Source organism: Octopus bimaculoides, chromosome 11 (genome assembly GCF_001194135.2).
Source record: "Octopus bimaculoides isolate UCB-OBI-ISO-001 chromosome 11, ASM119413v2, whole genome shotgun sequence".
Lineage (NCBI taxonomy): Eukaryota > Metazoa > Mollusca > Cephalopoda > Octopoda > Octopodidae > Octopus > Octopus bimaculoides.
In genome coordinates, this window is record NC_068991.1 from 9,004,685 (window position 1) to 9,019,904 (window position 15,220).

General features: G+C 38.4%; 1 protein-coding gene across 1 annotated transcript in view; it reads left to right on the top strand.

The window, feature by feature from the left end:
* LOC106880005 (isoleucine--tRNA ligase, cytoplasmic) overlaps positions 1-15,220 on the top strand; it is a 55,463-nt gene that overhangs the window by 37,339 nt on the left and 2,904 nt on the right. Inside the window, exons 16-28 of the mRNA XM_014929791.2 lie at positions 1,343-1,537; positions 2,884-2,970; positions 3,988-4,071; positions 4,539-4,683; positions 5,381-5,501; positions 6,011-6,102; positions 6,817-6,894; positions 8,758-8,879; positions 10,418-10,520; positions 10,993-11,076; positions 11,274-11,561; positions 12,681-12,776; positions 14,578-14,748. Coding sequence (XP_014785277.1) covers positions 1,343-1,537; positions 2,884-2,970; positions 3,988-4,071; positions 4,539-4,683; positions 5,381-5,501; positions 6,011-6,102; positions 6,817-6,894; positions 8,758-8,879; positions 10,418-10,520; positions 10,993-11,076; positions 11,274-11,561; positions 12,681-12,776; positions 14,578-14,748 — 1,666 coding nt within the window. The remainder of the gene's footprint in view (positions 1-1,342; positions 1,538-2,883; positions 2,971-3,987; positions 4,072-4,538; positions 4,684-5,380; positions 5,502-6,010; positions 6,103-6,816; positions 6,895-8,757; positions 8,880-10,417; positions 10,521-10,992; positions 11,077-11,273; positions 11,562-12,680; positions 12,777-14,577; positions 14,749-15,220) is intronic.

Here is a 15,220-nt window from a genome sequence, read left to right on the forward strand (position 1 = left end):
TGTGTTTGTGTGTATTCATGTGTGTGTGTGCTTTGGTGCATATTTGTTAGTCGGATGGGGAACTTGTATGTGTTTGTGTGTATTCATGTGTGTGTGTGCTTTGGTGCATATTTGTTAGTCGGATGGGGAACTTGTATGTGTTTGTGTGTCTTCGTGTGTGTGTGTGTATGTATCTTGTTATGTATGTATCTTGTTATGTATGTATCTTGTTATGTATGTATCAATGTTAATGTGTACATTTTGGTGCATGCTTATGTGTTGTGATATTTGTATAAATGTTAATGTTTACTTCGTCCTTCCTTTTTGCAAGATGTTAGCAATTGATTTGAAGAAGATTTGGCTATTATTTCTAGCAGGTACTGTAACCACATAGTATATATGAGTAAGTGCACCTTAATGTATTCATAAGTTGGTAGGATGTGATTTGGGGGTGATTTGGCTGAAAAGCCTGTCCATGCTGCTTCAAGAAAACAGTCAAGCAATGGCAATGTTCAAAATCAAGTTGCAAACATCATGAACATGTATAAGTGCGTTCATATGTATACAACATTCATATGTATACAACCTCGTCCAACCCATGCTAGCATGGAAAGCGGACGTTAAACGATGATGATGATGATGATGATGATGTTTAATAACTGTGAGTCAATTTGTATGTATTAATACATTGTCTATGTTTTTGTGTGTGTATAAATTCATACAGACGTGTTTATTGATGTTTAAAGGGATTTTGTAAACAGTTGTATGTGTGTGTATGCATAAATAAGTAAATTTGTATGCATGTATACAGTGTGTACATTTTCTATACATTAATGTATAAGGAAATTTGTTGGCATATATTAATGTGTGTATAGGTGTGTGTGTATGTAAATTTTGTATTAAGACAATACTGTTTGTATTTATAAATGTGTATGTATGTACAGTGATACATGAGTGGATTTCTTTATAGTAGTGGTTGTCTCTCCATTTGGTCAGATGTTTGTGGATAGAGGTCAACAGGGTCTGGAGCAATTGTATGCGTCAGTGGGCAAATGAAAGAAAGGGCACTCAACGCATTCATTGGGAGTTACACGTATGGATCAAATCCCCCACTGGCCTGTTGAAAAGTCCCTTTTGGGGCTTGGAAATTTTAAGTAGCATGAAATCTGAATCAAACTGTTTTGATCCATATATGTAACTCCCAATAAATGTATAGAGTGCTCTTTCTTTCGTGACATGTGTGTGTATGTGTATAATGTATATGTGTGTGTCTTTTTGTGTATGATGTTTGTATATGTAGATGTGTGATTTGTCTTCTTTATGACGCGACCTGTGCAACATGTCTTTTCTTTCTATTCTGTAGCATTGACCATCTAACAATCCCATCCAAACAAGGTAAAGGGGTGCTTCGGCGTGTGCCAGAAGTGTTTGACTGCTGGTTCGAGAGTGGCTGCATGCCCTACGCCCAGGTGCATTATCCTTTCGAGAACAAAAAGGTGTTTCATGAGACGTTTCCAGCTGACTTCATTGCTGAAGGTATTGATCAGACACGTGGATGGTAAGTGGACTATCGTAGCAATCACAATGTTATCTTTCTCAGGCATGGCTGTGTGGTTAAGAAGCTTGTTTTGTAACCACACGATTTTTGGTTCAGTCCCACTAAATGGCACCTTGAGTTAAAGTGTCTTCTACTATAACGCCAGGCTGACCAATGCCTTGTGAGTGGATCTGGTTGACAGAAACTGTGTGGAAGCTTATCATATATGTATGCATAGGTGCACACGTGTGTGCATGTGTATTGGGGTAATGACACCAACGCCTATTTATGTCCCTGTGACTTAGCAGTTCAACAAAAAACACAGAATAAGTATCAGACTTAGAAAAATAAGTACTGGGGTTGATTTGCTTACCTAAACCCTTTAAGGCAGTGCCCCAGCATGGCCATAGTCCAATGACTAAAACAAGTAAAAAATTGCTGTTGCTGTAGTGGTGGCCATGGTTGCAGTGATGGTGGTGAATTTTGTGACCATCTCCTCTTGTAATTACAGTTATATTGTCTAGTAGAATCTTTCCATGTGTTCCAGTCTGATTTGAGAGAGATCTGGCTGCTATTTCTTGCAAATCGAGTGACCACACTGAATCTTTCTATGTTGACTTGTGATTTGTTGTCTATAGCAGGGGTTTTCAAACTTTTTGACTTGCGGACCCCTTTATATTTCAGGCTTTACCTTAGGGACCCCCTTATAAACACTTTATGAAATTTATACATAAATATTTGCTTAAAATAACATATATTTTTACATTTATTTATTTAACAGTATTTAACAAATAGGTTTATTGTCAATTAAAAGATTTCGATTAAAAACCATATATAAAATCAAATTGCCCATAAAAAGTATTTGCTGTCCACGGACCCCCTGTCTTGTCCTTGCGGACCACAGTTTGAAAATCCCTGGTCTATAGAAGTGGTTCTTGAAGTAGCTGTGTTTGTTGCTGGCTCAGTTTTTGACAAATACATAACCAAAAGATTGAGTGTGTGTGTGCATGCACTTGTGTGTATGTGGGGAGGTAGGTGCGGGAGATTGGATTTAAAAAAAAAAATCAATGCAACATAATTATGAACATTAGCTTCATCAGATATTTTGTTCTTAATGAACATTCCAATAGGTCAGTGTTAAAATTAATTTCTGTTCAGATCTTCAGTGTGCATAGAAAAGGCTGGGAAAATTTGATTAGTTCTTTGAATTAAATCTATAAAAATTGATTACATTATGGATTAACTCTTTGAATTTAAGCATGGAAAACCAAACATTGGTGAGTACTGTATTTAGTGATGCTATTATTCAAAAAACATACTTATACATAATAGTTTATTGATGTGATGTTTTATTTTTTTTCTCACAGGTTCTACACCCTGTTGGTCTTGTCCACCCTTCTGTTTGGAAAACCACCATTTAAAAACCTCATCAGTAATGGTCTCGTACTTGCTCAGTGAGTAAAAAACAGCTTTCCATTTTCATTTTAATGTGGTCAGAGTTTACTTTATCTATGTTAATCTTTTGCTCTAAAGCAAAGTATAAACACCTTTTAAGGACTTGAACAATCTCTGTCTTTACCTGTCAAGTATCCATATTTCTGTTATGGGATCCTTAACCCTACGAACATATTGTTAATAATTCTTACTGCTGCTTCAAATGCTACACTGTTATGAGAAAAAAACGTCAAAATTGAAAGGTTAGGCCATCTCAAAGAACTCTTTACATTCGAAATTATTGCATGCAAGTAATAATAATTCTTTCTAATTTTGGCACAAGGCCAGCAATTTTAGTGGGAGAAGGTAAGATGGAAGGCAAAGGTACCCTTGGTGAAATTTGAACTCACAATGTAAAGAACCAGAAGAAATGCTGCTTAGCATTTTGTCCAATCATCATCATTTAATGTCTGAACCGTGGAGGCGCAATGGCCCAGTGGTTAGGGCAGCGGACTCGCGGTCATAGGATCGCGGTTTCGATTCCCAGACCGGGCGTTGTGAGTGTTTATTGAACGAAGACACCTAAAGCTCCATGAGGCTCCGGCAGGAGATGGTGGTGAACCCTGCTGTACTCTTTCACCACAACTTTCTCTTAGTCTTTCTTCCTGTTTCTGTTGTGCCTGTAATTCAAAGGGCCAGCCTTGTCACACTGTGTCACGCTGAATATCCCGAGAACTACGTTAATGGTACACGTGTCTGTGGAGTGCTCAGCCACTTGCAGGTTAATTTCACGAGCAGGCTGTTCCGTTGATCGGATCAACTGGAACCTTCGACGTCGTAAGCGATGGAGTGCCATAAAAAATGTCCAGACCTTTAAAATACTACTGTGGGTCCCCAATTTATTATATTGCTTGTAGGGATCTCCCAAAAATTTTACATGGACCTCAGTTGAGAACCACTGCTTTACATCATTTATGTTTTTTTTTTTTTTGTCCATACCAATCTTAATATCTGGTTGTTTTGCACCTATTTTACAGAGATGGCCAGAAGATGAGTAAACGCAAGAAGAATTATCCAGATCCTCTGGATATTGTCAACAAATATGGTGCTGATGCTCTCAGGTTAGTCTACTGTCTTTCCATCTACTGGATGTCACTGATATATAAAATCATCACAATACTTCCAACCTCTCATCTGTCTGACAAGACACACTGTTACGCGTATTGAGTACTTTATCATTTTACATAAAAAAGAGAGAGTGGCATTTAAATATGTTCTTTACACTATATATACTGTATATAGACATAAAAACTACTGATAATAGTGCCATGTAAAAAGCACTGGTGACATTGCCCCATATAAAGCACCCAGTACACTCTGTAAAGTAGTTGGCAGTAGGAAGGGCATCCAGCTGTAGAAACCATGCCAAAACAGACAATTGGGGCCTGGTGCAGCTCCTGTCAAACCATCCAGCCTATGCCAGCATTGAAAATGAATGTTAAATGATGATGATGGTGATGGACACTCTCTCTCTCTCTTTCTCACATGCACACGCACACATGTACATGTACCTCTTTCACTGTTTCAGATTATATTTAATCAACTCACCAGTTGTGAGGGCCGACAACCTAAAATTCAAAGAAGAAGGTGTCCGTGATATTCTTAAAGACGTCTTTTTACCATGGTACAATGCTTACCGTTTCCTCATGATGAACATTGACAGATTACAGAGGGTAAGTCACTGATTCCTCCTTTGCTTTTGTGTTCCTCGAACCTTCTCACATGGCCAGCCAGCATCTTGCTATGACCAATATTTCTTCTAAGCTGTTCATATGTTTGTGTTTATGCATTTGTGTGTGCATATGTTATGAAACGGGTTAGGTTGGCCCACATCACTCCGTAAAGAGCACAGGGTCAGTTTCTTTGGTGTATATATTCCTTCCCAGACAGGATGCCAGTCTGTCGCAGAATTACTCATTTTTGCCAGCTGAGTGGGCTGGAGCATTGTGAAATGAAGTGTTTTGCTCAAGAACACAACACCTCACCCAGTCTAGTAATCAAAGCCACAATCTTATGATCACGAGTCCACCAACCCATGCACTTCCTATGCAACAGGTGCAGCTAGAAGTGTGTATGACAAGACTTCTTTTGAAGTACAGATACAGTCCATTCATTGGGCTCCCACATTGTTCACTTGTATTCAGTTCCCTTCACAATGCTTAGGTTATGGTAGAAACCACTTACCCAAGATGTTGCACTGTAGGACTTGAACTCATAACCTCGTAATTGTGAAATAAACTTCTTAACTATTTGGCCAAGCAGACATGCACTCCCCACTGCACATACACATTTTACTGTGATGTACTACATATGCACACATAACACTATATACTCATTCTTTCTGTATCTGTTGCTTTCTTCTTGTTGAAGGATGAAAATATGAAATTTGTGTATGACGAAGAAAAAATTCAGCCATCTCCCAGCTACATGGATTGTTGGATCCTGTCTTTCACACAGTCACTCATCAAATATGTCCAAGAAGAGATGGCTGGTGAGTTCAGTTTTTCTTGTATTTCCTTTTTATATTGTTCTCTCTTTTCATGGTTCTGAGAATTTAAAAAACAACAGAAAACATTGTTAGTAGGTACTGGCTTTAGTTGTTGGCACTCCGTCACTTACGACGTCGAGGGTTCCAGTTGATCCGATCAACAGAACAGCCTGCTCGTGAAATTAACGTGCAAGTGGCTGAATACTCCACAGACACGTGTACTCTTAACGTAGTTCTCAGGGATATTCAGCGTGACACAGAGTGTGACAAGGCTGACCCTTTGAATTACAGGCACAACAGAAACAGGAAGTAAGAGTGAGAGAAAACTTTAATATATTGGCATTTGATTAATTGTTGGTGATTAATTGATGGTTTTTAGGCAGTAAGTGCCCTTTGTCAAACAAAGGGTGAAATCTTTTATCTACATTACTAATACTTCTTTACAACACCAATAATATTTGTGGTGATCTCTCACCCCTCAGTTGACTACTAATCATTGTCTTTCTTTGCAGCCTACCACCTCTACACTGTCATCCCTCGGCTCCTCAAGTTTGTTGACCAACTGACTAACTGGTATGTCCGTATGAACAGGAAGAGACTGAAGGTTAGTGACTTGCATTTCAATGATTCATATCTCATCACTGACACCATGCTCTGTCCCTGGCTGAGATACTTGCTTTTCAGTGACCCAGTTCACCTTGCTGTTCCGTAATTGGAATCAGTGGTTGGTTTTAGTCCCAGGTCATCTCTGCTCAAATGGAACCAAGATCAAAAGCATTCCAGCTTCAACTACCCATTTTTTTTCCTGTTTTTGCAGATACAATTATACTAGGACTGCATTATCAACTTCATCCTTCCTTTTTTTTTTTTGAGATGATAGGGTGTAATTTGAGTGATTTGGCTGCTATTTCTAGTATGTGAAACAACTACAGTATATATATATATATATATATATATATATATATATATATTGGAGTCTGGTGTAGCCACCTGGTTCACCAGTCCCCAGTCAAACCGTCCAACCCATGCTAGCATGGAGAGCGGGTGTTAAATGATGATAATAATGTACTGTTATAAGTACCAAGTAACATCATTGTTATGAGTGGATTTAGTTGATAGAAACGGAAACATGCCCACCGTATGTGTGTGTGTGTGTGTGTATGCACTTATACACAGGGCAAAGCTAAAGCTATGTAGTGGAAAAATCTTATATGAAGATTTAGTGCTCTAATGTAGGGGCACAACTTATGCAGAAATAAATATGGCAAGTATTAATTGTATTGTTGCTGAAGTGATGTTTTCCCATTAATCATTTTAGGGTGAATTTGGTTCCCAAGACTGTCTGCATGCTCTGGAGACTCTGTTTAGTGTTCTGTTCTGTATGACCAAAGTAATGGTAAGTTGATATTCCTTTGTTGTATCTTCTTTACAAGTCTCTCTCTCTCTCTCTCTCTCTCTCTCTCTCTCTCTCTCTCTCTCTCTCTCTCTCTCTCTCTCTCTCTCTCTCTCTCTCTCTCTCTCTCTCACTCTCTCACACACACACACACAGAGCTCTGTGTGTGCTTCATGTTGCATTCGTCGACATTGTGCAGACCCATTATTGAAGGCATTTTAGCCACAGCCAGGTCGTCCCATTATTTCTTTTTTGTACATGATATTCAGGACCATAGGATTCAATATTTATTTATCTGGTATTTTTTTTGAGATAGTAGGGTTGATTTGAGAAAGATTTGGTTGCTATTTCTGACAGGACAAGTAACAGTGTTAAGGCCTGTGATTTGAGGGACATTTTGTTGTCTCATAAAAGTATGGGAAATGGTACTTATTTGTTTTTATTTTGTGAAATACTCTTTTGTATGATATTTATAACTGGAGAAAGTAAGTGATGTAATGAAAAAAAACCTCCCATCTTTTTCTATGGTTAATACTGGGGCAAAATCAGTATCTTATATCAGGGTACAATCAGGTATAAACGTGTAACTTACATAAGACATTTCAGTTCAACAACTTAGATATGAAGTACAACCAGAATACATCTGATTCTGTCAACTTATATAGCTATCTTTGTTTTGAATTCTTATAATCCATCATCCAGGGCTTCATCACTCCTGAAGGAGGAACCCCTCCCTGGACTCCTTCCACCAGTGTCTGTCTCTGGCCAGTCGTGGCCATATAGACCCCAGGTAGCAGGTGAGATCATCTCGCCATCTTGTCTTTGGTCAGCCTCTTCATCATGTCCATTGTCTTGATGTCCATTCTGTCACCCTGATTGTCCATCTGTTGTCCTTCATTTGTGTGATGTGTGATATGGTTCTTATGATCTCATTGACTCTTCTGTGCTATTGGATCCAAGTGTTGGTTTTCTTGTCTCACAGTGAGGCCAAGCATGATTTGTTTAATTTTTTGTTGGGCTACAACCAGGGCATTCATGATGGTAATGTTGAGAGTCCATGTTTCTCTGCCAGAAATCATCACTGGCAGGATGCACTCATTGAAGATCTTTCTTTTGATTTTCATAGAAGCCTTGGGACTTCTTATGAAGTTCTCCACCTTCCCAAAGGCCTCCCAATGTCTAAGCTTAATTCTCGCTAATTTAAATCTTAAAAGAATTTCATTGGAAACTTTCAGTTATTTAATGTTGTAGTGACTTTGCTAGAAGTATTAGAAGTGTTACTTTAACATGGGTGTTATTTTATTATTAAAAAGACTTGTTTCCTTTCCTTAATTTTTTTGTGAGTTGATGAGAGTAAAATGGAATTTGTATAGAAACAAGCATGGCTCTGTGGTTGAGAAGCCTGCTTTGCCACCATGTGGTTTTGGGTTCAATCGCACTACATAACACCTTCGGAAAGTAACTTCTACTATAGTCTCGAACAGCCCAATGCCTTGTGAGTGAACCTGGTATGTGGAAGCCTTCTATGTGCGTGTCTTTGTATTTGTCCTCACCACTACTTGACAGCTGATACTGGTTTGTTTACATCTCCATGATGTAGTAGTTCAGCAAAAGAGACTGATAGAGTAAGCACCAGATTTAAAAATAAGTACTGGGGTTGATTTGTTGAACTAAATCCTTGAAGGCAAGGTTGTGTCCCAGCATGGCCACGGCCTAATAACTGAAACAAGTGAAAGGTAAAAGTGGGAAGGATTCAAACACTCACAAAACAAAGCACACATGCATACACCCATCATAAGGCAACATTCTCTCAATGCAGTGCAGTTATGACTTGTGCAGTTACATTTCTGTCTTGTCTTCTTTCAGGCTCCATTCATTCCCTTCCTCACTGAACACATGTACCAGAACCTACGGCAGTTCCTACCTCAGAAGAAAGGCAGCAAACAGGATATGAGAAGCATCCATTTTCTCTCTTATCCTTCTGTGAAGTATGTATATATATATAATTATTCATCTCATCTGACTTCATCTTCTTTGATATCTTTTTTTCCATTCTATAAGGGATAGTTAACAGCATAATTGTTACTGTGTACTCAATGCTGGCTAGTCCACGTTTGCTATTGATCCCCTACCTGTGGCTGAATCATCATCATCATTTTGTTCATCCACTTTTCTATGTTGGTATGGGTTGGACGGGACATTTTGTGGCAGTGTTTTGTGATTGGATCCCTGGGTCAGTCAAAAGTCCCTTTATCTTGAATATAAACCAGCTAACAGTTGAATGTTTTAATTACACGTCTCGTCTCCCTTTATCTCTCAGTCACCACCACAACCATCACCCACCCCCATACAACATTCATTCGCCCTGTCACCAACTTCATTCCCCTCTCCCATTGATTGCTATGGCTCAGGGATTGCAGGGATTGATTTTAGACCTGTCAAGCCAAGTGAAATCATAGTCATGGCTGATGCTGGTGTCACATAACTGGCAATGGTGCTGGTGGCATGTAAAAAAACACCCATTACACTCTTGGAGTGGTTGGCATGTAAGGAAGGGCATCCAGCCATGGAAACCAAGCCAAATCAGATTGGAACCTAGTGTAGCCCTTCGGCTTACCAGTTTCAGCCAAAACCGTCTAAACCAATGGTTCCCAACCACTTTAGTAACAAGGACCCCTTTTATTTTGATGAGTTTTCCCACGGACCTCAGGATATTGAAAGGTCTGTCAGCTTAACATGCTGATGGACCCCCCCAGTACTACCTTTGTGGACCACAGGTTAGTAACCACTGGTCTAACCCATGCCAGCATGGTAAGCAAACACTAAATGATGATGATGATGCCATTTTTAGAACAATGAATATTCCCTCACCTTTGGATAATAATTTATCAAAAAAAAATATTCACAATAATAAATAGCAATTATCACCACCACCAGTCATCTCATTTATCATCATGCAGCTTATTGGTTGTGTAGAGAGGAGTAGACAGTATAGGTATGTTGTGTAGGGTGAAACCTGTCCTTTGCAAGCCAGGCTATTCTTGTTTAACCCCAAGTTGGTGCTGATCAAGCAGACTTATGATCAAAAAACATCCCAGCTAGGACCATTCTGTAGTTTTCTCAGGAATTGTACAACTTGTCCTTTTTTTTAAGATGGTAGGTTATAGATTGAGAGAGATTTGGCTGTTATTTTTGGCAGGGTTGAGTGATCTTACAGAGACTGTCTTGGTTTATATACATGCTTATTTGATCTCAGAGGTTTAAATATTCTGCATTTGCTAAGTGATCAATAAATACGTGTTAGTGTTAGGAAGGGCATCCAGCTGTAGAAACTCTGCCAAATCAGACTGGAGCCTGGTGTTGCCATCCGGTTTCACCAGTCCTCAGTCAAATCGTCCAACCCATGCTAGCATGGAAAGCGGACGTTAAACGATGATGATGATGATGATGATGATGAAACTGAAAGCATTGGTGAGGGTGGATGAAAATAATGACTCTAATTATAGTCTATTTATTTTTTTTCCAGTGACTCTCTGATTAAGAAAGATATCGAACGTGCAGTCTTCCAAATGCAGTGTGTCATTGAAATGGGCCGTGTGGTGCGGGATCGTAAAACACTTCCTGTGAAGGTATTAGTTCCATTTTACACTTGGCTTTATAGTTGAGCTTGACATGTGAAACTGTGAAATATAGCTTGCTGAGAGAGTGAGAGGGAGAGGAAGAGAGACTGGTACATGTAAGATGTATCCTTATGTTATTTTAATTCATGAAATATTCTCTGCCTTTGGATTATAAATTCTGTAATGGTTTTTATCCTGGTTTCATGCTGCCATATCTGGAAGTGGTTTAGGAGATGCAAGTATTTACTTATTTATTTAAGAAACTAATTTCTAATGCATCTCTAGATGTACTACTGTACTACATCTAGAAGGGACTGTAGGTTTCTGATGGATGTCTGTTTAGGGAGTTTATTTCATTCTAAAGCCACAGTACAGCAGTAGGAAGGGAACTGAGAAATGTTTTTTGAATATCCACCAGATGAGAGGGAATAGATCTAACTAATTGGTTAGAGATACTTATTAGTTTTCATTTCTTTTGCAGTATCCTCTTAAGGAAGTTGTTGCCATTCACAAAGATCCTGAGGCCTTAGAAGATATCAAGTCCTTGGAAAGCTATATTTTAGAGGTAAGAAAAATTCTCCCTCACTCATCATCGTCATCACTATCATCAGTCTCATCAATGTCACTAATACCACCATTTATAGACTACTTAATAACTGAATAATGAAGCTTGCAATGTGGTCTTTTTTTACCTCCTTTTAAGAATCAACTCTTTTTTTTTCTTTCTTTCTTTCTTTTTTCACATCTTTATTATTTCAACAGGAACTGAATATCAAACAGTTGACCGTCACCACAGACAAGGAGAAATATGGAGTGACATTGGGAGCTGAACCAAACCACAGAATTCTGGGAACAAAATACAAGAAAGAGTACAAAGACCTGATGGCTGCCATCCGCAAGTTAAGCGACAACCAGTTGGCAGAATACCAGAACACTGAGAAGGTGACTGTATTAGGGAATGTTCTAGTGGAAGATGAGCTGCAGCTGTCCTACAAGGTCGGCTCGAAAGCACAGGGAGAATCATCATATGAAGCACATTATGATAATGATGTAAGTTGCCTTTTCTCATTACTTTATGGAAAACTGTGAAGATGTGCAACTGGGTGGTTAGGGTATTCAGCCCACGATCGCAAGGTCGTGGGTTTGATTGCTGGTGGTGTCTGAGCAAGACACTCTTTTTTCACATTGTTGCAATCTGCTCAGCTGGCAAAAGTTAATTAGTGCATGTATTTCAAAGAGCCTGCCATGTCATGCTGAGTCTCCCTGAGAACTGCATTAATGGTAGGTATGTCTGTGGAGTGCTCAGCCACTTGCCTGTTAATTTCAAGAGCAGACTGTTCTGTTGATCAGATCAGTTGGAACACTTATTGTCATAACCAACAGAGTGCCAGGGAAGTATATACATACAATATTATAGACTGATGTAGTACAATACAGTATATAGAAGTGTATTATTATATATATTATGGAGTGATGTACTATATTGTAAAAATTAAACATAAAATGAATTATCTTTGTGTCTTTATATGAAGGTAACCAGTTCCGCATCTGTAACTTTTTACTAATCTTGTGTTAGTTTTTGTAGGTTTTGTGATGTGTTATTTCCAGCCCAAGTGGTTGTGTTTTGATTGAACGTTGTTCTTTTATCATTTTATGTTGGTTGTATAGTGTTAGCTTCTTCACTAAATACTCATATGTCATTTTCGACTGGAGATTCCATCATCAAATAGAATGTAACATAGTTTGGTGTAGTAGAGTATATAGAAGTATATTATGGTGTGGTTATAGTACAGTACAATAAATTGAAATAATACAGTATAGTAGAGAGCAGTGCTTACCATCAGAGACACTATTATGTAACTCAGCGGTTCTCAATCAGGGTCTACCTGACCTTTGAGGTTCCAAATAAGATTTTGTTGTTAAAAATTGGTGTACAATAAATTGGTTATACTAATTTATACAGAATTTATATGCAGAATATTTCAACAATTTTTCATATAATTTCTAATAATATTTAATTATATAAATGTAATGGGACTGTTTTAAACATCAAATGTCTATAGGGGTACAGTAGAATAAAATAGGAATCAAAAAGGTCCATAGGGAAAAAATAGTTGAGAACCACTGGTCTCACACATCAGTCTTACTAAAATCCATTTAATATTCTAGCTTCTGATCATGTTGGATGTGACCCCTGACAAGTCGATGGTAGAAGAAGGTATTGCACGAGAAGTCATTAATCGTATTCAGAAACTGAGGAAGAAGGTAAGTAATTGTGTGTGTATTGCTAAAATAGTGTGCATTGTTTCTTTGTCTGCTAAAACATTGCGTGTATGCATTGTTTCTAAAATATAAGAAACTTGGTGTGTGTATGTATTTATTTGTTTGTGTGTTTTACATCTATTTTCCCATATTTTAGCATAGGTTAAATGAGTACATATTATTGAGGCATTGTCTTTTACTGCCAGAAGTCCTTGCATGCCATCCCTTATCTAATTTTCAAGTAAGGTTTTTATTATTCCACTCTTTAACAGAAATGTCAGCATCACTGTCTGCAGCTCAGCGATTTTTCAGAGAAGTGCAGAGCGTAAGCATTCACACTGATGCACACACACACACACACACACCATCATTATTATTATTTAATGTCTGTCTTCTATGCTGGCATGGCTTGGAAGGGTCAACAAACTGGATACCTTTCTAAACACCAACCATTTTATAGAGTATTAGGTGCTTGTTTTCATGGCAGTAGTAGTGAGATCACCAAGTAACTTGCAAAATGAAAAAAACTCCTCAGCTGGCTTTCTGTTAGGTATTGAGGGGTTACATTATGAGAGTATTATGGGGATAATGATAATAATAATAATACTGGAACATCCTTCCCACATGACAGGTGGTATGTGCTAGTCATTACAAATATTGTGACATAGGAAGTCGAGTTGTCAACTCAAAGTTGGTCACAGATGGTGTCTTTACTCGTATTACTAACTCTACTGCTATATCGGAGTGGACATTATAACAGACTGATGTTGGATTACTTCAGAGAGAAGGATAAGAACAGGTTTCTTACTTCAGGCATGATATATTTTTATCCCGCATTATATAAGGGCAAGCAGGAGTAATTGACATGAAGCTGGAAAGAGAGATTAAAGTTGATAGTGATGAGATGTCAGTGTGCCCTTAAGGTACAAGAGAGAGTGGGGGAAGAAGATTGGGAAGGGTGGGTAGAGTTTGCAAGTGTGTGGAAGGAGAATGAGTGGTTGTGAGAGGTGTTTGACTGATGATGTATGTTGTGGTGAGAGAGTACCTTGTGTTGATTGGGTATAAATGCATGCAATAAATGTATAGTTCTTTCTACTAAGGGCAAAAGGTCTGAAGTTTAGGAGAACAGGGTTTGTCAATTACATTGACCCCAGTGCTCAACTGGTGCATATTTTATCCACCTCAAAAGGATGAGGAGCAAAGTTAAGTTTGGCAGATTTTGGACTTGGAATATAAAGAGCTGGAAGAAAAGCTGCTAAACATTTTGTGCAGAGTGATAATCATTGTGTCAGCTTGCTGCCTTTATGAAGTAAATGTGTGTGTGTAGTGCTTAATAAATGTATGTGTGCAATGTACTGTATACTGAACATGTTTAGAGTTGTTATTCGTAATATTTATGAGCGTTAAGGTGATGAGCTGGCAGAATCACTAGCATGCTTAGTGACATTTTGTCTGTCCTTATGTTCTGAGTTCAAATTCTGCTAGGGTTGACTTTGCCTTTCTTCCTTTTGGGGTCAATAAAATAAGTACCAGTTGAATACTGGGGGTCAGTGCAAATTGACTTAGCCCCCTGCCCCAAAACTGCCTTGTGCTAAAATTTGATACCTGTATTTACCTGTGTTAACAGTACTTCGTGGGTATATAAAAAATGTTTGTGTGTGTGTGTGTGTGTGTAACAAGTTGTGGAATATGTCCGTAAATGATGGACGATGATATCCATCATTTATGGACATATTCCACAATTTGTCTGATCAGGTATCTTTTAAACTCCCAAGTCTTAACCCAAATATGCTGTGTATTACAGGCTCATCTTGTCCCCGCTGACAACATCACCATCTTCTACAAAGCCACTCCTAATCTAGCAGCTGTCATCAAGAATAATCAAGATTTCATTTATTCTACTATCAAACAGCCACTCTTACCAGATTTGGCGTCGGGTCACTATACTGATGTCATCATCAAGGACTCTGTATTGGTACTGTATCTGTTTTTCATTCTATGCTTAAAATAATGTTTCAACTGTCTCTTGGCACAGCTGTTGTGCTGGCATTTAGCTTCATAATCTGGCTTTGGCAGAATTTATTAAATTTCTTTAAATCTTTGTGATCTTATTTCTAACAGAATGTACTGCTATGTATGTGCATGCACAAACATACTACACACACATAAATATCCACACAAACACATACATTTGTGCATGTTCACCTACATATATATACTCTTTACTCTTACTCTTTTACTTGTTTCAGTCATTTGACTGCGGCCATGCTGGAGCAGAGCCTTTAGTCGAGCAAATCGACCCCGGGACTTATTCTTTGTAAGCCTAGTACTTATTCTATCGGTCTCTTTTGTCGAACCACTAAGTGACGGGGACATAAACACACCAGCATCGGTTGTCAAGCAATGCTAGGGGGACAAACACAGACACACAAACACATACACACACA